The sequence below is a fragment of the Melopsittacus undulatus genome, chromosome 10 (assembly GCF_012275295.1).
Source record: "Melopsittacus undulatus isolate bMelUnd1 chromosome 10, bMelUnd1.mat.Z, whole genome shotgun sequence".
Lineage (NCBI taxonomy): Eukaryota > Metazoa > Chordata > Aves > Psittaciformes > Psittaculidae > Melopsittacus > Melopsittacus undulatus.
The window spans coordinates 31,363,320-31,385,614 of NC_047536.1; the positions used below are offsets into that span (position 1 = coordinate 31,363,320).

Sequence of the window (22,295 nt, forward strand, 5' to 3'; positions counted from 1 at the left end):
TTTTCTCCAGCCGTCCTGAGCCACCAGTAGGAAAACATCCCTGTCTCTTCCACCAGGCCTCCAGAAGCACATCCCCAGCCACGCTGCGAGCCAGAGCAGCCTCTCTGCAAGTCTGACCTAAAGAGGAGTTACTGTGAGGTCAGGTTGACCTGGCAGACTCTGCTCTCAGTCCCACCTCCACCCAAAGAGCTGAATGCACACCAAGTATCACCACTACTGTCCAATGTGGGAATCCTGGGCCAGCGGCAGGGCTCAGTGGCAGGCATCAGAACCCTCCGAGCGTGCCCCCATGATGCCATGAGGGGTCTGCAGGGGAGCCCTGCAACATGGCTGCGGCTGCAGGGCTGTAGGAAGTGTTGCAAGACACAGCAGTGGAAGCAGGAAATCCAAAGACAAACTGCCACAGGACACCAAAGAATTCCTCGTATGTGGTTTGCAAAAATAGTTGCCTGCAACTGGTAAACAGGGCTTAAACAAGCGGCTCTGCAGAGTCCCCTTTACCAACCAAACAGATCTCAGCCACACACACATCCCACAGTCAGGACCCAATGAAGTCCCCCTAATCTGGGAAGGGGGATAAGCAGTTTTGGCCAGGTTCTCAAACTTTAAAGATAATAAAGTCTCAAACAGTGTTCTGCAATGCTAATTTCGTTTATATACAGCACAGCTCAAGGTCTGTAACCACAGCAAGCAGCATTGCTCTGCTGCTTCAGTCTGTCTGGGAAGATGCTTCCCACAACACACACTGAGTCTTCACATGAAGAGCAACCAGAAGGGAAATCCTGATGCAGCAGCTGATGCACAAAGCTCCCAGACAGATACTAACCATGTGTCACCCCCCATAACCTTGCTTCCAGAAGTGATGGTGCTTAATATTACCACAGAAGAACATATGATTTCGAATACTCATCACCTTGACAGCGAGCTCCATGTGAAGTTCATTCATACATCTACCTCACTGGGGAGCTGCGGGTGTTCAGGCAGCATGGATGAGTCTATGCATGTGGCAATGTGAGCGGCCACCATGGGCACCGCTGGTTGTCCCAGCTACTCTTCCAGGACCCAGCCTGGGTTTTGGGATACACAACTCCCATCCCGGAACCCTGCCCAGCCCAGCTGTTAGCTCCCAGAATAGCTCAGATCAGCTGCAGAGGATCAAATCATTGCCCCAGGGATGGGAAGCACCAACTGTTTTCAGCTTCCTGGGAGCACTGCTGGGCTAGGGGAGAGCAGTGATAGCAGAGGCAGAATGCAAGCACCCAGCCCAGGAGGACAGAGAACTCCCAGCTTGTTGTGCTCTTTGAAGGTCTTGTTTTTGCCAAGGGAAGGGTTTCAAAGAGGGTTTAAACCTCAGACTTGCTTTTTGGGAATGAATTTTAGAGCACTGAAGACCCTGCACTGAGCGGGCAGCCTGGGGCAGAACGGGCCTCACTGCCCGCACCTCTCATCACAGGCACTCAGCAACCTGCTGTCAGTTCCTTTTCCATGCAATCATTGCAGATCACCTTTAAAAGCCACATGAGAGCCCTAAAAGCTACTTTACAGGCTGCAGCATCAGTTGTGCCCATAAAGGTGTTCTTTACAGCAGTGTGCTATACCAGCTCCACAGCACCTGCTGCCCACCCAGAGACCAGCACCTCTCCCCTTGTCTACAGGAGCCTGGGGTGCTCCTGGGCTCTGACTGCATTTCAACCAGAACACATCTCAAGAGCATGTTTAAAGGACACCAATGGAAGCACTCAAAAGCCTGAAAATGTTACAATGAATGTTGCCCAAGCACAACTCATTGAACTTCTCTAGGCCCTGCACACTAGCAGCAACATCAGAATCCAGCTCCAAAGTTTGGCTCCACAGCTGGGCAGGAGCAGCCTGTCTGTGCTAGCATCCGCATCTCCATCAGCCCTGCAGACAGGAGGCACAGCTCCTGTGCCATCCCCTAAGAGAAACTGAAAAGGCATGGGGAAAAGGGAAGAGAGATGATGCTGTGCAATCCCTGCTCGACTTCAAAATAGCAGTTTTCTGACCTTGAAAGAATAAAATCCAGGAATTTGCATATAAAATGTTAAGGGCTGGGAGAGGAAGCCCAGCTAACATCAGCTCTACTCTGTGTTACACAGCAAATCCATGGAACGGGACCTCTGGGTGCACAGGCCAGCCAGGGAAGCAGGGCTGTAAAAGCATTGCCAAAGCAAAGTGGGAGCTGCCAAAACATCTGGATGGGAGAAGCCTCCTCTGGCAGCTCTTCCCCGGGGTTCCGATGTACCCTTAAGGTTAGGCTTGAGAGAAAGACAAAAGCTGCAGTTCAAGAGGGCCTGGAAAGGGCTCACTAAAAGAAAGTTGGGGGCTGCTAAAGACCTGGGCTTGCAGCAACCTTCCACAGGGATGACTTTGTCCAGTGTTCAGCTGTAAGATATGGGCTGGGATGATGCTGAGACAAATAAAGGCCAGAGCTGCAGCTGCAAAGGGGCTGTAAAAGTACCTGGCAGCTGCCAAGAGACCTGGACTGGGGAAAATCACTGATCCAGGTAATTGGTATTAGACCTTTCTATAGCTTCCCAGGAAAATCAGGGTTACAGCTAAGAAAACCCAGAGGTGCAGCAGGTGAAGCAGCGGCTGCAGAGGGTCTCACCTGAGAGGAAGGCTTCATCACAGAAACTGCTGGGTGCTTGGCTAAGGCTCAGCTGGAAAACCAGGGTTAGGGTTCAGAGAAAGAGAAAATCTAGAGCTTATGTGGGGCTGGAAAGGGGCTGCCAAAAGGAAGAGGGGCTGCCAAGAGGGATGGGAAATGGCTCAGTGGCTCAGCTGGAAAACTGCTCCTAGGGTCAGGGTCTGGATGGAAAGGAAAGGTTAGAGGGGCTACTGAGACCTGCAATGCATCCCGGTTTTCATGGGGGCAATGGCTGTGAGGCCTTTGTTGTTGTTCTGTGAGAAAATGAGAGATAAGAAACAGGGTTAAGGTTAGGGCTGAGGGAGACTGAAAGCCCAGAGCTGCTGCTGGACTCCGGTTGCCAAGAGACCTGGGCTGGGAGAACACTTTCATCTCAGTTTCCACATCTAAGGCTCAGATGGGAAGCGAGAACTAGGGTTAAGGCTGACAGAAAGCGAAAGCCCAGGGTTCCAGTTGGGACAGGGTTAGAAATGGGCTGCCAAAGATTATTTTAGGTGGCCAAGAGACTTTGGCTGGGAATCATCTTTTGTACAGCAGGTCTTGCCAAAAGGTCCAGCCATAAAATCAGGGTTAGGGTTAACACTGATGGAAAAAGAAAGCCTAGAGATGCAATTGGAGCAGGGATGGATATGGGCTGCCAAAGACCTGCAAAGAGACTGGGGCTTAGAGATCTTAGGTCTGGAAAATGGCTCAGCAGCCCCTGAGAAGGTGGAGTTTGGGTTCAGAGAAAGCCTGGAGCTGCAGGCAGAATAGGGCTGGAAAGGGGCTGCCACAAGGAAACAGTCAGGAGACCTGCACCAGAAGAAGCCTCATGGTTTTGGGGCCATGCCTACCCCCATTCCCAAGCAAATGAAGGCCAGGGATAGGACTGAAGGAGGAGAGCTGCCATTGGAGTGGGGCTGGAAGGCAGCTGCCAAGAAAGACACTTGGGATGGGAGAAATCTTTACCCATGCAATCGCTGCCTGGGGCTCCTTGTCTAAGGCTCAGCAGGAAAAGGAGAACTAGGTTTGAGAGACAAACACATTCTCTATTTAAGGTAACACAGAGCCAGCCATGGTACCAGGCTTCTGCCCTCCTTCGCTCAGGTACAAAGGGAACAGAGCACAGTAACAAACAGCACTTCTAAAAACCAACTGTTTGTTTCAGAGGCTGCTGTTGTGCTGAGGCTGGCTGAATTGTTATAAGGACAGGTAAAAGATCAAATCCTGCCTTTTTCTGTAACCTCCTCCTCAAAACCAACATCTGTTCTCGTTGAAACCTTACCAAAACAAGGCAGCCTGAGGCACTGCAAAGATTTGCACTGCAAAACAGAGCGAGCCAGACACGGATTATTCCGACTGCGCAGAGGAGCTTCATCACAGACAGCACCAACACCACCTAAGAGAGAACTCCATTAAAACGTATCTTGCGGGAAGGAGCTGTAATTAGACTGGCCACAAGTCTGACGGCTTCCCCAGCCAACAAGCTGGAGGTGCAGCATGTGTTAACAAGCAGCAGAGGACGGTGCCCACGGGTTACATATTCCAGAAGCAGGCAGCAGGATGAGGCTGCACCATCCAAGTCACTCTCAGTTGATGCTTTATTCGCACTATTGGTTGTGTTGGTGTGTTCTCACACCCGAAAGTCCAGCTGATTTTGCCATGCATCCCTCCCAAAAAGGCTGGGCTAATGTAAGCTCATTGATCATCAAGATACATGGCAAGATGTCCTCCATCTAACGCAACACAGATGAGAGTGAGCTAAACAGCTGGTTCTTGGGGTCCTACCGGGACATGCGTTTGGTGGAATGGTGCAGGGGATAAAGCTTTGGTTCAGTTCTGGGCCCCACACTGTAAGAAAGACTCTGAGGTGCTGGAGCAGGTCCAGAGAAGGGCAATGAAGCTGGTAAAAGGTCTGGAGCACAAGTGTGATGAGAAGCAGCTGAGTGAACTGGGATTGTTTAGTTTGGAGAAGGCTCAGGGGGGACCTTATTGCTTTCTACATCTACCTGAGAAGAGGTTACAGTGAGGTGGGGTCAGTCTCTTCTCCCAAACAACATGTGATAGGACAAGGGGAAAGGGGCTCAAGTTGTACCAAGAGAGATTTAGATTAGATATTAGGAAAAACCTCTTCTTTGAAAGGACTGCAACAGGCTGCCCAACGCAGTGGTGGAATCACCATCCCTGGGGGGATTTAAGATATGCAGATGTACCACTTAGGGACATGGTTTAACACTGGATTTGGCAGCATTAGGATTACAGTTGGAATCCACAATCTTGAGGTTCTTTTCTAATCTAAATGATTCTATAGCTCACAAAAACTGGGAACAGTCCCAAAAAGCAGTAAGGTACATGGCAAGTGAGGGGCTGCCCCGTCTTTCTCTTGGGAACATATCCAGCCTTAGCCTCATCCCTTCTCCCTCCCCATGATACCTACACCATCACCACTAAGGACAGACCCCACAGATGACTACAGACACGCAAGGTACAATCTCTGCCTTTAGGCTGGCACTCCCCCACTGCAGACTTCCAGCACCATCCCTTCAAGCATTTTGCATCCCAATAGGAACAGATGCTCCAACAGCCACTCAGTCACAGACACACCGAGGCACTTCAGAAAGAAAGTTTTATTCACAGCCTTTATGCAAAGAGCAACTTTTCATTTCCTGCAGGGGAATCGCATCTGCAGCATGGTGAGGAAGGTGGGAGGCAGCAGCTCTGAACGCAGTCCTGCCTTTGCTTTGCCTCATGTCCAAGCTCTCTCCAAGCCCTGCACTCTCCTCTTGGACCCGGGGTGCTCCCCTGCCCCCCCAGCCCATCACACAGCTTCCCCCAGCCCAGCTCTGCCTGTCCACAGGCTGGTCACCAACAGTCAGAAGCACTGCAAACGCAGACAAAGGAGACCAGCATCTGCAGAAACTGATGGCATTTGCCCAAGAAAGCTCCTTATTCAGCACAGCAGAGGCTGTTTTTACTTTATTAGAGCACATCCCTGCAGTACAGTGCCATGTTCAGCTGCCTGTGAGAGGCAGGTGGCTTCCTTCTTCAAAAGGGAAAAAAGAACAGGTTTTATCCGTAGCAATAAGCTGCAACCAGGAAACAATGTGTGCAGTTAAAACAAACACCACCCAGCCATCAGGTGCTTAAAGACTGTAAATCCTCCTCAGAAGGAGGAACAAAAGGGACATGTGGCTTTCTCCAAAGGAAGAAGGAAGCACAACAGGAGCTGGGATTCAAGGAGCAAGCAATGCTCACAAGCCACCTCTCCAAGGACAAGGGGCACCCAGGGGTGCCTGTAAGCATGCCCACCCGTGTGCCAGGAGCACTGGTGATAACACACCCAGAAAACCTGCACTCTTCTCACTTTCCAAGCAGGAATTCAGCACCAAAGCCCCTCCAAAGCTGCTGCAGCAAGGAGCAGAAACAGGCAGCACCCTTGGGCTGCAGCCACGGGCACCAGAAAGTCACTTGTGTGCCACTACACGACACATTTCAATTCTGACTTTCAGATCGTAGCCATGGCAAACACTTGCTGACACAACCAAGCCACTCTGCACCTACGCATGCACACCACATTGCCATGAAGTGATGCTTTTCCTACATGGAGAATGGAAGATGAACTCCTGCTGTGTTTCAGAGACATTCAAGAGCAATAGGAGCCCCACATCTCAGGCTGGAGGCCCCTCTGCTTACTGCAAACCAAAGAAGTATCTAGAACTCTCCTCCCTCCTACAGTTTTGATTACAGAAAGGCACCCCTTGAAAATACAGATCCCAAACAGGCACAGCACTTTGCATGCAGCCCCAAAGGGAAGGCAGGGAGATAAGGAAGAGAATTTCACAGCCATGCCATGAAGTTACTGCTTTTCAGACAAGCAGGTCTGCTTTGCTGGAACTCCTCACAAGTGCTGTGTCTCCTCAGCGTCTGGGAACAGCTTGAAGGGATAAAGATCAGTCAGGGTGACGGGTCCAAACCTGCTGCCCAGGCCTGCAGGCCAGCAGCAAGCCAGGCTCATGCACTGCAGCTACTCCAAGCAGAGCCAGGCTCTGGTACCAGAGCTGTGCTAACCTGCCTGAGAAGGGCTGGCAGAGGTCAAAGAACAGACTGATGAAGACTCAGATCTCTCTAGAGCAGAAGCCAGCAGCCCCAGAGCCACAGCACCAGGGCCCTGCTCAGCCCCTCCATGCACAAGGCAGCAACAAAGGGCACCAGGCAATGGGGCAATTGCAAGCTTTCAGAAGACAGCCTCACAGGTAAAGGGTCCTGGTCTTTCTTTTGCCCCACACCACCAGCCAGTGTCAGCAGCTATCCTTGTGTGCACACCATTCTGGGGGGACATCCCCGCTGCCCCACACAGGCTGCACAGCTCTTTGGGCAGAATAGGTGCTGCTCCAGCCTTGGCAGCCCGAGAGCTGCTCTGCTCCCCAGTGCTGTCATCAGGGCAGCAGCCCTTGGCTCAAGCATGGAGGAGCAGTGTCTCATGCCTGACAACAAACCTTACAGCCTTAAGGGGAAAGCAGTCAGTAGTCATTCCCTACCATGCAGAGATGACATCAAGCTACATCATTTTTGTACCAGGGTCAGACTTTGCAGAGCTGAGGCACTAATACTGCTGCTCCAGCAGGAACTCCCAGAGTCCTGGTACTTGGCACTGGTCAGAGGCACAGGGACAGCATCAGTGTCTCACAGCAGGCCCAATCCCACAGCCTGGAGAGTCTCTTGCAGCAGCACACTGACCAGAAGTGTGTGGGGTCAGGCTGGATCAGTGTGCTGGGGTAAGGAACCAGCCTTGGCAAGCAAACACAGATTGTTCCCAAAGGAGCAGGGGTGCCTGTGTGCCTGAGGACAGCTGAGAGAATAAGAACTGGCCATTGCTCCCAAGAGCTTTGCTGCATTCCCTGCTACTCCTGCCCTGATCACTAGGAGCACAGGAGCAGCAGATGACAGGCCAGGACTGATGGGCTCTGGCAGGCTCCTCCAGGCAAGCTGGAGCAGTGGTCCCCAGGGCCTGGCAGTGCCTGCCCATCGGACGGGCCTTCAGAGCACTCTCCACCCTCAGCAGCTTTGCTGTTGGCAAGGGACACAGCAAGCCCGAGGACAACCAAGCATCAGCCACCCTCCCTACCTGATGCATCCACAGATGAGCAGCAGGAGAGGACCCAGGGGTCCGGCTGGGACAGACCGAGAGCAGAACTCAGAGCCTGCACTGTCCTTCATCCGCTTGGCTCGACCAACACCCTTCTCCAAGGCCCCAAACAGCAGAGACACGCAGATATCTGCAGTCCCCTGGTGCTGTTTGGTTCTTGCTACCTTATCAATTCCTGTTTCCAGGCAGGGCTGCACAAATACATCTCAGCCGGCAGAGCTACTGGAGCTTGAAGCACTGAGTATCTGTGGTGCAATCCAGAGGGACTCTGGCAGCTACACTCCTGTGGGCTGCACAGAGAAGGGGCTCTGCAGAGACATCACCTTGCCACTGGATTTAGAGGTGCTCTGCTCACTCTGAGTGATCCAGGCAGGGGAGATGAGCACCGACAAGACAGCTGCCTGCAAAACACTGAGGGGGCAGAGCTAGGGGAGGGAGAAGAGAAATACAGCACAAGAGTGACAGTGTCTGCTTGGCTCCTCCCAACAAGCTGAATTAGGGAGGGCTGCATGGCCCAGCAAAGCCTCCTCCACTGGGCAAAACAGCAGCCCAACCCGCTCCCCCACAACCCGCTCCATCACCCCAGAGCTTCTCTGCGGGATGCTCTTTGAAGGAGGCATCCAGCCCTCATCCACAGGCTGTCACGCAAGCAGCCTGGCAGCCCGGAGCCCGGCTCCTTCCCCACCGCCTGCTGCAGCAGGATTTGTTTATGTGTCTGCAGCTGCTCCCTGCATTCGCCATGGGAATCCAGCCTGGAACTCCAGCCGTGTGGAGCGGGGAAGCGGCCTCCCCCCTGCGCAGCCTCGCAGCTCGGCGAGCATGCGGCGCCCGGCAGGCACAGTGCTGCAGGGCCGTGAGCCCCTTGGAAACGGGCCTTGCGGAGCGTGAGCCGCATTCCCAGCCCTCCGCAGTGCCTCCCCCACATCCTGCCTCCAGCCCTCCGCTGGGGGTAGAGAATGCAAATCTTGGGTTGTAATTTTTCCAAGTTAAAAATAACGCAGGAGTTTTAGGGAGAGAGAAGCAGCAGCAGCAGCGAGCAGGGGGCTGGGGAGCCTGCGAGCTTGCTGCGAGGCAGACACGGCTTACATTTCCCCTTCCCAAGCAGAGGCTATGGAGAGGCAGCCTCCCAGCTCCACGCACACACAGCGATGGGAAGCAAGATCCCCTTCAGCATCCCAGCTGCAGAGGCACTGCTGAGCAGCCAAATGTGCTTTGTTTCAGAGCTGCCCTAACCCTTCCTTGCTGCTCCCCAGACCCCACAGCCAAGGGGCACAGGTCCCACTCCCCCAAGCAGGGCACACAGCAGGAAGAAGGGAGCACGGGGAGAAAGGAGCGCACAAAGAGGTTCAGATAACCCAGATTCAGGGAGCAAACTCCGTTCAGGCAGGTGCAGATGTCAATGGCATGCTGGGCAGAGCATCGCACCAACAGCCAGCCCCAAGGGCGTCCCAGCTCTGCTCCAAGCAATTTTCTGTTCTTAGAATGTTTTAATCTTAAAAAGAGGGGAAGAGGGGGAGCTGGGGAATTAACTTTGTTCTCTGTGGGTCCAGGGTAGCCAAGAGATCTGCTGATAGGAAAACCCAGTGCATGTGGCAATCCAGGACATGCTGGCCTTTTGCAGATACCCAACTCCACCATCCCACAGGGCAACAAGACTGATGGGAAGGCAAGAAATAGCCACAACCTCCTTGCTCCATGAGACAAGGAATACAGCACAGTGTTTCCCCTCCAAAAAGCCTGCTCAGCACCAACACTTGTGCTCCCAAGCAAGCATCACAGACCCCGGGGAGACACGTGGGACAGTGCCACTGCCTGTGCACAGAGGATGCTCTGTTGGCACCCAGCAAGCAAGAGAGCACCCGCAGGCTGGATGCAGCCCCCGGTAATGCAGCTTCAGTCAGCTGCACTTCATGACTCTCCTGACAAGCTCACGTGGCAGAACCAGCAATAGCTCCTTTCTGGAGAGTTTTCCAATGCAGCTCCTAACCCAAGACCGTAACCACAATGACCTTCAGCAGCTATTTCAAAGCTGCACAGTGCCACAGGGCTGAGAACCAAGGGCTCACTCAGACTCCAGTGAGCACAGCAGCAAGCAGGGCCCAGCAGCAAAGGGGGTGAGGAAGCTGCAGAGATGTGTCTTCGCTGGACAAAACCACGTCATGAAACACAAAGCCATGCCTGGCCTTGCACATGAAGATGCAGCACTCCAGCTTGTTGCTAAGGAGGAAACCAGGTCTGAGCTCACCCTAGAACGTATTTCATCACCCTCATGGACAGCTCAAAAGGAGGGGACACGGCACTGCAGAGTGGGGATGCACCCAGCATTAGCTGCATCCCCTTATCTCACACCATGGCTCTGGTGCCCTGGTGTACAGGCACTGCCAGGAGCAAGACGGGTTTCTCAAGCCTATGTCTGTTGTCTTCTGATCAGCAGGCCAAGAGTCACACTCCAAAGAGCTGTTCACAAGCCCCAAGCAGCGGATTTCAATCCTCAACATCAGCAAGGCAAAAAAACAGAGGAAAAAGGAAACGGATCTCTACAGCCATGTGGACAAGGAAGGGAGAAGGGAGGTAGGTCAAGTCTGCCCAGCCTTGTGATGCTGAGGGCCAGGATTTCCTGGGTGGTGCATGAACGCATGCAAGGGGCCCACAGCAGCTCTCTGAAGTCCAGCACTCCACCAGCACAATTTGCCTGCATTGCCAAGAGCATCACCAGCTCAAGCTCCTGCCATATCAGCAAAGCCCTGATGTGGCACTTAATGGGCCTCTGCTCCCCATTAAACACAAACACACTTTGGTGTGGCAGTTGACCCAGGCCACCACAGAGACCAAACTGCCCTGCCTGCCGAATCTTAACAAGCCATTTCTCCATCACCAGTGCTAAGTTTTCCCTGCACTCATTGACCAGCCCTGGCATGTTGACCAGTAAGCCAACAGGGAAGGGCACAAATGGGGTGTCCAAAGAGTGAGCTGTGCCAGTAGCGATAAAGCATTCCCCCACTCCTCCCATCACATTCCCACCACATTTGTTACTTCAAAGTAAGGGAAAACCCAGTATCTCTATTAATGTGCTACACGAGAGTCCCAAGTTGAGCAGGCCCATAAAGCCTGTGGCTGACTGCGCCTTCCAAAGCTTCCCTACCCCTCCAGTACCCCACTGTGGGTAGGAAGCTGCCAGCTCCCAGCCCCTCTCCTCACCTGCTGGGAGCCAGAAGCATGCTCCTCATAACAGCAGCTCAGCACAGCTGCAGGACCAGTTTGTGGCACCCAAAATATACCTGGAGAGCAACCTCCTCTTCCTCAGCTGGGGACTGTACACCCAATCTGCTCCTCCATGAGGCAGGGAGCGAGAGAAGGAGAGCTTGTGCTGTCACTCACCTGAGGCTTTGCACAGTCTCCTGGGCAGCCTCAGCACAATCCCAGCTACACATTAGAAGGGTAATTATGGGGCAAAGTAGCTCTAAAGACACACTCAGTGCTAGAAGCAGGCTCTCTTCTCTGAAGGGCCCAGCTCTCCTCCAGGCAGAGCTGGGATCATGCGCTCAGCTTCCTGGACCAGCAGTCACAAGGAGCCAGACTTCCCAGAAAAGCCTCTTCCCAATTACGGCTCCTGTGGGAGCACAGGGGCTATTGCCAGCTGCTTCAGAGGCTCCTCACAACAGGGCAAGCCACCCAGCTGCTCTCCAGCTATCAGGATGGATACGGAGGCTTCAGCAGAAACAAGGGCCCTGCACACTCTGCACATTTTCCTGCTGCCTTTTATTTCTCACACACAAGCACACAGAACTCCACTTTGCTGCCCAAGTCCATCCTCAAGGTCACCAGCCCTGCAAAGATGACACCAGGCACGTCATGTAGCCCACAGCATCTTTATTAGTATGAAAGGTATACAGAAGCCAGCTCGACCGGTAGACCCTGACAGCTGGCCAATTCAGAAGAACCTTTTATAAGAGCTACATAGTGAAGAACACTGAACCCGAGCTATCCCAAGGCAGATGGCCAAAAAGTGAGATGGCATTCCTGAAAACACGGATCTTCCCCTCTTGTCATTGTTATTATCCTGCACAGCAAACTCAAGCTGCCAGAAAACAGCTTTGCCACACTGCACACAGCTCCTCAAAGGCAATCAGAGCCCTTTGTGCCTCTATTTTCCAACTGTAGAATAGGGATAAAAATCGCCCTTCACAGCAGGGCCACTGAGAAGATGAAGGAGCACTTGCAACACACCTCAAGATCTGGATGCAGACAAATAAAAAGGGTACATGTGACCCCCAGAGCAGATTTCCTGCTGGGATAGCACAACACCACCAGCCACAGCTTCAAATGGTGACCAAGACCCCACTGCCAAGAGTCCAGTCCTGCTCCAAATCATTCCTTCAGGTGTTTATGTCAGTCTTTTCCAGTTGAAACTCCCTGTGGATTGCCTTTACCCCTGCTAGCATCCAGCTGGTGCCCCCACACCCCTCTGGTTTGCTGCTGGTATCTGCCAGCTTTAATATTCCCTGTTGTCCTCTTGCTATAACCACAGCAAAACAAAAGGGTGACACAGGCTTTGCACCCTCAGGCCAACCTGTCCCCACTTCATCTACCAAACAGCCCATGAGGACGTGTCCTAAGAAACACACCCAAGCCAGGAGCTGAATGAAATGTGGCCAAGCCATCAGCAGCTGGGCCACAAGAGCACAGTCAGCATCTTAAGCATTTCCAGGGCCTTGCAAGCTGCTTTGCCAAATGCCTTGTCTGTGCACAGGCAGCAGGCAGGGAAGGCTGTATGGTGCATGAGGTAAGCCCATAGCCAGCCTTGCTCTGCCCACCATGACCACATCTCATGCTTCAGGCACTGAAGGCTGATCCCAAGCTACATCCTAGCATGTGACAAGTGAGCAGCTCCCCTCTGGGCCTTGGCAGCATTGCCAGCCTGGTCCTAGGAGTCTCAAAACCTACGTGGCAAAGAAAACTCACCTGGGTCTGTGCTCTTGCATACACAGAGAAGGATGAGGGGGAACAGAAGAGGCCTCCATAAGCAAAAGGACATTTTGCTCCACTGCTCGCTCCCAGATCAGAGGACACCTCCACCAACAGGTTACAGAGATCACTTGCTCCATGCTGCCCTGTTGGGGACAAGCTCCTGGCTATGGACAGGCTGCCCCTGCCCTTCGGCACTGCCAACCCACCCCAAGAGGGCAGAAAGGTTGGCCAGCAAGACCCCGGCCTGTGGCAGTGCCAGGCACTGGGGGAAGACAACATCCCAAACAGCCACAGCCTGGGAGTTTCCTGGATGCTGTGGTGAGGTCCCATGGCTGTGCTGGCTGTACGTCCAAAGAGAAACTAGCAAACCTGTGCCCAAAATAGCAACAGGCAGAAATCTGCTGTTCTCCAGGCATGACAACTTGCATAGGGAAGCACCAGGCCTGTTTCCCAATTACCTAAAGGGCAGGGAAAGAAAGCAAAACATAGCAAACTCCCCTGGTGCAATGCAGAGCAAGAGCACCCTTCACAAGCAGTGCTGCTACCCTAGGGTCCTCAGATCCACATCCTTACACACACCTCTGGTTCAACTGCTCTGCCCAGCAAGGACTGGAACTCGGGATGTTCACCTCCAAGGGCTTCCAGTTCATTTTCAATTTAGCTCTCTGGGACACAAATTCTCCACAATCTCAGCTGAAGCTACTGTGTAAAACTGTCTCCAGAGTTCAGATGCCCTCTGTAAGCAGCCACTCTTATCATGTCAATGCTTCCTTGCATTTGTGTCTTTCACATCATGCCAAGAAGCATGGGAGGAGGAAAGAAGGAGGGCAGCGCTGCCTAGCCCAAAGCAGAGCTGCTCACTTGTCACATGCTGGGCTGTAGCTGGGATCAGCCTTCAGCGCCTGAAGCACGAGATAGGGATGCTGGGGATGGACTATTCATGAGGGACTGCAGTGATAGGAAAAGGGGTAATGGGTTAACATTTAAACAGGGGAGGTTTAGATTGGATCTAAGGAAGAAATTCTTTACTGTGAGGGTGCTGAGGCACTGGAATGGGTTGCCCAGGGAGGTTGTGAATGCTCCATCCCTGGCAGTGTTCAAGGCCAGGTTGGACAGAGCCTTGGGTGGCAGGGTTTAGTGGGAGGTGTCCCTGCCCATGGCAGGGGGGTTGGAACTGGATGATCTTCAGGTCCTTTCCAACCCAAACCATTCTATGATTCTATGGTGGGCAAAGCAAGAGAAGAGCCAAAAAGAATTTCAATGATCCCTCATGTCGAAATGCTTGGAGTTCAGCAGCACCAGGTTTCATTTCCTCCACAGGATTCCTTTAGACACTTTGCTAGCCTTCTTAAACAGCAAGCAAAGCACCTAAAGTCCTGCCTAGACATGCTGCTAATAAAATGCACATACGAAGAAGTAAGCCCTTCTGCCCCAGCTGATAAAGCCCTTCAGTTAGAGGCCAGCTTAGGGAGCAGTTCAGAGAGCATCAGCCTCATCAAGCTGGAGGTCTATGCTTGCACAGGGAGGAAGCTCCTGAGAGCACACTGACTGCAGAGCACCAACTCAGTCAAGCTACCCAGGAGGCAAGCACATGGCATCAGCTGCACCAAGCTAAGAGACCACCCTTTCTGCTTGCCTGGCAGGTCTACAGACATCAGTCTCCTTTGACATGCAGCAACATGAAGGCCAGGCAAGCAAGCTCTGAACGCAACAGCAGAGCACGGGTCTCACAGACCCACGTTCTGGTCCACTTTACTGCACGTTCATGACAGAAGACCATGCCAACATGGATTTCACATCTCCTTTCCCTCCGTACCTGGATAAGCCACTCGTTTTCTGGCTCTTTCCTTCAGCAGATGTCTCTGGAGGAACCAGCATGCAACAAGGCCCAGAAATCCACTCTGCTCTGTGTCAGACACCTCCTTCTCCCAGGGTGGCAGAAAGAGCAGGAGGCAGAGCTGGGTCCAAGAACAGGTTTAGGGGCACTGTGCAGAACTAACACTATGCTCAGCCTGTCCAGAAACTGGGGAGCAGCATCTGCAGGTAACCACATCTCCACAGTGGGCTATGCCCTGTCTGATGTGGGCACATCAAGACCCATGGCCTGTAGGCCTGCAGAGTCACCTGTGCTCCTGGAGAGCCCACTCTAATTGAAATTACAACTATTAAAGCTTAAAAGAGCCTGTGCCCATAGCGATCCACTCCTTCCTTTGCCTTCCAGATCCAGGACCCTGATCCTCAAAGCACAATGTGGGGCTGACCCAAGTAAAAACCAGCAAGGTTATTCTCAGGCAGAAATTCTCGCCCTCGGGAGCAAGGAGATGGAGCAGTCACCGTGAGCGGCCCACAGATCTGCAGCCACTCCTCTGGAGAAACCAGGGTAACCACAAACCTCAGCACCTTCAGTCCGAGCAAGCCCTGCTTCAGGCAGCCTCCCCACAACATCACCGCGCAGAGAACAAACAGAGCACAGTGTGCTGTCTGCGGTGGAGGAGAGAAACCTGCCTTTATGCATGCATGGAAGTGCATGCCGGGAAGAGCTCAGATACCCTGGTGAGGGGCACCCTATGGGGACTCAGAAAGATCACTGAGAAACAGGGTTCTGCTTGCCCTAAAGCAACGAGCAGAGGAGCATACAAATAAGAGCAATAGGTTGTGTGTTCCCACACCGTTCCCAGGCTAGAGGAGCACTGGGTGCAGCAAGGATGCACCCTGCACGTATACAGAGAAAAGAACAGCTCTCTCTCCTCCAATCCACAATTAGCAGCCACCAAGCACTTCAGCTTCATTTTGTCTTAAGTATGCTTTAAGTTCAACCAAAGCAGATGAAACATTTAGGGTTAAAGGTGCTCTGTGCACAAGACTTCAAGAACTCAAGGCAGCGGCTCACACAAATACAGCAGCTTTGACAGCACGTCTATAGCAAAGCATTAATGTGGATTCTTGGATCTAGGACCAACTTTAATTCTGCCTCAATGCACGTATGTAACAAGGCATTAATGTTTCTTAAAGAACCAATACTTCACCTACCTATATGCCAAAAAAGTGAAAACCACCCCTACCTTTGCATCCCCTTTGCTCCTGCACATGGCACACAAACACATTGCTAACACTGGAACACACCTTCAAAGGCAGCCATGGACTGCAAGTTAAAGCACAAAATGAAAACCAGAAAGCACATAAACAACTTGGTTATCTAACTGCCTTCATGACTTCTGAAGAGGGGTTTAACAACTGGAAGTTCTGTGAAGGAAACTCAGCTATGTCCACACAACAACCAGCTATTTCCAGTGCCATATGGAAGAACCAAAGCACTGATGTGGAGGGCCTGGTAGATGAAGTCCTTCCATTAGCTAAAGTCCTGCTCCTGCCTTCAAAGAAATGCAATTGAGATACCTCCAGGGGAAAGGGCGGGGGATCTTCCACCCAGATACTGCCTCCTGTTACTGTAATGCAAAGCAGGGCTTCACAGATCCCACACTTACATGGAAACATTTGGGAAACACAAATACTATGTAAATTGATACCAACAGGTGTAACCTTCCCCAGCTTTCAGCAGTTACCCCAAAAGGAAGCAATGAGTTACCTACATTTCAAACCCAGACTTCCCATAAGTGAGCTGAACAGCAGAAAGAGACAGACAAGAAGGTGCATGAGGCTGCACCAGAAGACAGGTAATTTCATCTCAGCAGTTAAAACACACAAAGAAAAGCCCAAAACAGCCCCACACCAAAGCAAGCAACCAGCTAACACAACCTATCCTAGTGCAACATTAGGGCTGCGTGAAGTTAGGGTGAAGACAGGACTGCACAAGACATGCTGTACCCCTACGTTAACAGTGTCACCATCAGACTGCCACTGAGCAGCATCCCTCGGGGCAACCCAGGGCTGGAAATGTGCTTGATGTGCAGCACACCTCTGCAAGTGCATCTCCAGCACCCACGTGAAAAGCTAAGAGGGACTGGGACTCAGTTCCCACACTTGTCACTTTCTTTTCTGGACTGAGAAAGGGCATTTTGCTGCTGTTGGAGCAGGATTTATACTCGCTACAGGCTGGGAATCCCCTGGAGGCAACAGGCTGCAGCCTGGAAACAGCGTGCACCCCTTAACCTCCAGGCAGCATTTCCTCTGCTGTGGGAAGGATGGGTCAAGTGATCTCGGTGCCAACAGGACCACAACACCCAGCTCCTCTTGAGCACTGGGCCCAAGGGCAGTGTACGGCAGGAGCCTTAACCCAGACACCAAACCCTCCCAGCTTTCAGCTGACTTCCCGAGGAGCCGGTGAGCTCTGGCATTCCCCAGGGCGCAGCCACAACCTTTCCGTGGATACTGGTCAGGGACCTGCCTCAAACCTTAAAGCCCAGCCCCAGCGTGCCAGGTATTTCCTAGTACTCAGGCTAAGTGGACACATCCACCGTAACAATGCTAAAAATTAATAGCCACATATTGGCAGATTGCTCAGCTGCATACCAGATTTTCCCATATAAGGGAAAGTTGAAGGCATTGTCCTATCGCACGGAAAACACATTGCACCAGCCTGAGACATTAGAAAGCAAAATCAGAGCCTCCTCACGCCACACGCTGACACCGCAGCACCAAAGTTTTCCCTTTTTCCCAATGGTTTGGTCGGCTTTCCCCAGCTCCGCTGTGTCCTGAAGGATCGCTGGAGGCACCGGCAGTGCTGGGATCGCAGCCCAACGCTGCACAGGGACCCTGCACTTCCTTAACAGGATTTTGGTCCCACCACTAGCATGTGCTGGCAATGCAGACACTGACACTGCTCGCAGGGTGAAGCGTAACTCTGCTTTCATGGGGGTTTAGGGTGCTGAGGATCACCACACAAACCCTGTGCACTGCCCACAGCAAACACTGCTATTCGACTACGTACAGATCATTCACCCTCAGCTCTGCCTCTGCTTTCACAGACCAGAGCAAAGCCTCCAGAGGATGATGCCACTGGCCCAAGCAGGAAATGGGCTGAAAGAGAAGTGTTTTCACTGCTATGTACAGGAGCAATGACAACAAACCCTCTCGGCTCCCCTGAAGCCCAATGAGACATCCAGCACCATGCTTGCCAAGCATCTCTAATACAACTTTGCAGACACCTCCCTTTTCATGCTGCTTTCAAGACCAAACACACAGAGTCCACATTCCTGCACCAAGGCTGATCAACCCCTCCTTCACAAGGACAAGCTTCTCCTCCACGCTGATGTGTGTGATACCAGCTCTTATCTCTGCAAACCTGAGACAGGCCAGGACAGCGCAGCTCCACACGGAACACAAAGAGCTGCTCTGGCAGCCAAGCTCTCAGCCTTGCCACCTCACAAAAACAAGTTCACTTGCTTGTGCAGAGCCCTTTTGAAACAACACAACCCTTTAAAGTGAGACACTTTATATCAGCCACCTGTAAAAGTTTGTGTGTTTGGATAAGCTCTTGAGAAAACAGAACAGACCTCTCAAGGAAAACTAAACCTTAAGAAGTACTGGGGCTACACTTTGGGATGGGGAAAGGGGGCAGAGATTTGCTGTTGGTAAGAAGTAGTCAGGAAAACAAGATACTCCTCTAAGAGCCTCCTCCACCAAGACACTAGGAATCACAGACCCCAAAGATAACCACAGCACTGACGTTCCAGGCTAATGCTGGCATATGCAAGGCCAGTTGCTCAAAGACAGGCAGTCTCCCCCAGTGCCAACACATAAGACAACAAAAGGAGAGATAAACTCAAGCCCTTTAAAAGGCACATGCTACCAAACCAGAAAGCAGCACTCAGAGCAAGGTACGGAGGCACCCCAACAGCACCTTCCACAAGGGATGCTCATTAATCACATCCTTCTCAGATACACAAAGGCTAGTCTGCAACACATCCATACTAGCCTGCAGCTAGAAGGGGCTGCAACTGCCTTCTCAGCAACAGGGCAACCAGTGCTGCTGCTTGGAGGATTGTCTCAAAGTCCTCTCCCTGCCTCTGGTTTTCATTTGAAGGATACTTACTGTGAGTTCAGCAGCACAAGGTACATTCTGATGGGATGCAACTCTGCTAGTTATGCTTTACAGTCTGAAGCACTTGAAGGGCAACATGCAGGCAGCTTCACCCCACCACTGCTGCAGGGAAGGAAAGCCAGCAGCAAGTCCCACACTCCTGAAGAGCCCCCAAGTCCAGGCAGCTGTACCAATTTGGAGGCAATGAGCAGAATTAGCTTTTCCAAAAGCAAACATCAGGAACATGAAGCTTTGTAGTGGAAGAAGAATCAATTTTCCACTAAACAAGTGGGAAAGGAACCCAGTGGCAGCCCTGAACAAAACCAGCCCAGCTGGAGGGCAGAAGCCTTGAAAGAAACAACCTATTTACTCCAGGAAGAATTCACTCCCAGAGCAAAAATATGCTGTTATTGCTTCATACTTCAACAGCTGGACCAAAACAATGATTTCTCTGCAAAGCAGCAGAGCAGAGCCCCCGCATGAATGAGGTAAACAAGAGCGAGGAATGGTAGGGGAGCACCTACTCCTGTGCCATCACCTGAACAAGGCCCAGAGCAACAGCAACACTTCAGGGCAGTGGGGAAAACACTGGCAGAGCTCAGTCCACCCTCTGCTCTGCATCACCCTAACCCAGCTCACCCCACAACACTTCAGAGGATACAGGCAACACCAGCTGCCAAATATCCATAGCCCTACAAGTGAATGGGTGAGGGATAAACATCCAACAACTCCAACCACATCTGCCTGCCCCTAAGGAGCCCTGAATGCTGCCAGGGAGGCCAGTGGCTGCAAGGGGGTGTGAGAGACCTACAGGACACACATTGCACAACCACATGAACCACCTCCCCCCCCCCAATTCTCCAACCCCCAGAGGCATTTGCTGCATTTCCCAAGCAGGAGAAAACAACGAAAAAAGGCAGAGCTTTTGGCTAGGACCATCCCAACTTACAGACGAAGGAAATCAAGCACTTTTCATAGCAAAACCACTGGAAAGCTCTACCACATCCAAGGCCGGCAGCAGCCAGCGCAGAGCCGGGTGCCGGCGCAGCCTGCCCGGCCTCCGTGGACCCCGACTTCGCTTCGAGTTCAGCGTAGTTCTCAGGAAAGGAAATCGATAAACGGAGAAAACGCTGCTCCAAGCGGGGTGCGCACCCGGGGCAGCGCTGCCGGCAGCGGATTCCTCTTCACCTTCTCGTTCGCTTCATGTACAGCGTTTACCCTGTGAACCTCACGAATCAAGCCCCAAACCCACCCCCAGCGCCAGCGAGAGCCGCCGGTAAGCGCAGCGGGAGCCCCACCGCGCACACACCGCGCAAACACAGCGCACCACGCGTGAGGCTGCGCGGGGCGGCTGCGGCGCGGCGACTGCAGCGAGCGAGACGCGGCTCCGACGTGACTGCGATGCCTCTGTTGTGACATGGCTGCAATGTCACAAACAGCCCCGCGCCTGCTCGGCGAGCGCCGGAACGGACCCGCCGGCCACAGGAACGAGCCCGGCGCGGCTCTTTAAACCGAGGGCTCCCGTCCGTGGCCCCAGGTGCCCTTGCTCAGCGGGGGGCAGGCCCGCGGGGAAGCCGTGCCCCGGCCCGCACCCGGACACGCTTCTCCCCCGCCCGCCAAGTTTAAAGCCTCAATTATCGGTGCTCTCGAGTACTGCGGCCGCGGTGACGGCGGAAACCTGCGCCCCGCGGGCGGGCTCCCAGCGCCCCGCATCCCGCCCGCGGCCGAGCCGCTCGCTGCGGGGCCGGGGGGCCTCGGTCCCCCCCCGCTTCCCGACGGGAGGAGCCTCCAAGCAGCACAGGGGGGAGCCCGCCCCGCCCCCGGCCCCCCGCACGCCCCGCGGCTACAAGGGGGGCGCCGGGCCCCGAGCTGCCGGCCGGGCCCCGAGCTGCCTGCCAGGCACCGGGTAGGCCCGACCCCCTCCCCCCCACCACCACAGAGCTGCCGCCGGCCCCGGGGGGCGGGCAAGGGCCGTGAGGAGGAACCCACACGGGGGCCGCCACCGCCGCCTCCCCTCCGCCAGCCCGTCCCCGCGGCCGGAGCCATGACAGGCCCGGCGGCCGCCCCGGCCCTGCCGCCCTCCGCCTGGCCCTCGCCGCCGCCGCGTTCATTCATAGCGCCGCCCCGCCGCCGCCCCCCGCCCCGCTGCCCCCCGCCGGCCGCGCCGGGCGGGCGAACGGCAAAGTTGGGGTCAGAACTTACCTAAAATGGCTCCTCGGCCGCCCCAATACAAACAGCTATTATTTGGTGAAGTTTAGCCCAGCACCCTGCAAGGACACCCTAACCTCGCCCGGGCACGCCCCCGCCCCGCTCCCATTGGCTGCCCGCCGCCGTGCGCCGGCTCCCATTGGCCGGCGGGGCCGTCAGCCTCGCGGCGCCCGCGCCAAGCTTGGCTGCAGCGCGCCCGCCGCTCGCTCCATTGTGCTCCTGTTTGCACCGAGCAGAGCGCGGCGCTGATTGGCTGCGCCGCCGCCCCCGCGCGCCGCCGCCCCGCCCGCGCCCTCCACGTCCGCGCCCGCCGCTCGTTCCCCGGATGTGAACCGGAGCCCGGCCCGGCCCCCGCCGGGGGCTGCAGCCTGCACCGCCCGCCCCGCCCCCGGGCTCAGCGGGCCCGGCCCCGCTCGGGGATCGGCGGAGGCCTCGGAGGTGCGAAGCGCCCGGTGGAACGTGGGGGCCTGAGGAGGAAGCGCCGCTCCCGGGGGATGCTGGAGCCCGTCACGGCCTGACCCGCTCGGGGCCTGCTCCCGCAGCGCTCCGGCCGCTCCTGCTCGGCACCCGGCAGCACTTTGGCCTTGGAGGCCACCTCTGCCGGGGAAGGGGAGAGCAGCAGCGCTGGCAGCGTGCAGGCACCCCCGTGCCAGCTGAGGTGCTCCGGCCGGGCTGGCTCTGGCACCTCAGGGAAGCTGCTGGAGAAGGATCCGTGCTGGGCCCCGGGGGTGGTGAACCCAGCGCGGCCCTCCCGCAGCCGTCCTGCCCGCTGCCCTGCGCTGACCCCGCGGGAGCATGGGCACTGGTGCCCTGTGCTGTCCAGCTGGCACCTTCCCTTTGTGCTTCCGGGCCTAACCCAGCTGCTGCCATCTTCACACGAGCCCCCGTGGCCTCACTGGGGACAGGGCAGCAGCAGCAGTGCTGGTGTGCTCCGTGGTTACTGGCGCTGCACACAGGTAGAGCCAACACAAAGGGTACAGACAAGGGACACGGATCTACCGCAGAGCCAACATCCACCCCATTCGTACCTCCTCCATGCGCTCTGCACAGGGCAGTACCACTGTGCTCTTCCCAGTGAGACACAGCTTAGTTCTCTGCAGCGTTTAGCATTCCTCACTTGCTCCAAGCCGTATCCAGATCCCGTTTCTGCTTGTGGGTCAACACGTGTGAAGTATTCCTCTGCAGTGCCTGCCCCTTTCCCTAGGCCTGCCTACCCTTCCCTGGCCACCAGGCATGCCTGAACCTGATCTCTCAGTTTTCATCCTGCACTGGTCAGACTCTGGCCAACCAACACCATCCTTCGCTATATCCTCCCCAGAAGATACAGCAAAGAGTTTCCAGGGCAG

The 22,295-nt window shown here is 54.4% G+C and overlaps 1 protein-coding gene across 8 annotated transcripts in view; it reads right to left on the bottom strand.

The window, feature by feature from the left end:
- Window positions 1-22,078, bottom strand: part of LOC101877664 (chromodomain-helicase-DNA-binding protein 6) — a 69,771-nt gene extending 47,693 nt beyond the window's left edge. For 6 of the 8 annotated variants that reach the window (XM_034067291.1, XM_034067286.1, XM_034067285.1 and 3 more), the window contains exon 1: window positions 20,944-21,021. Coding sequence is in view for 1 of the 8 variants with exons in the window: in XM_034067287.1 (XP_033923178.1) it covers window positions 21,978-21,986 (9 nt within the window). In the remaining 7 variants the exon portion in view is untranslated. Of the gene's footprint in view, window positions 1-20,943; window positions 21,033-21,977 lie in introns of those variants that run through there. The other 2 variants (XM_034067287.1, XM_034067288.1) reach the window with 2 other exon arrangements.
- Window positions 22,079-22,295: the final 217 nt, after the last annotated feature.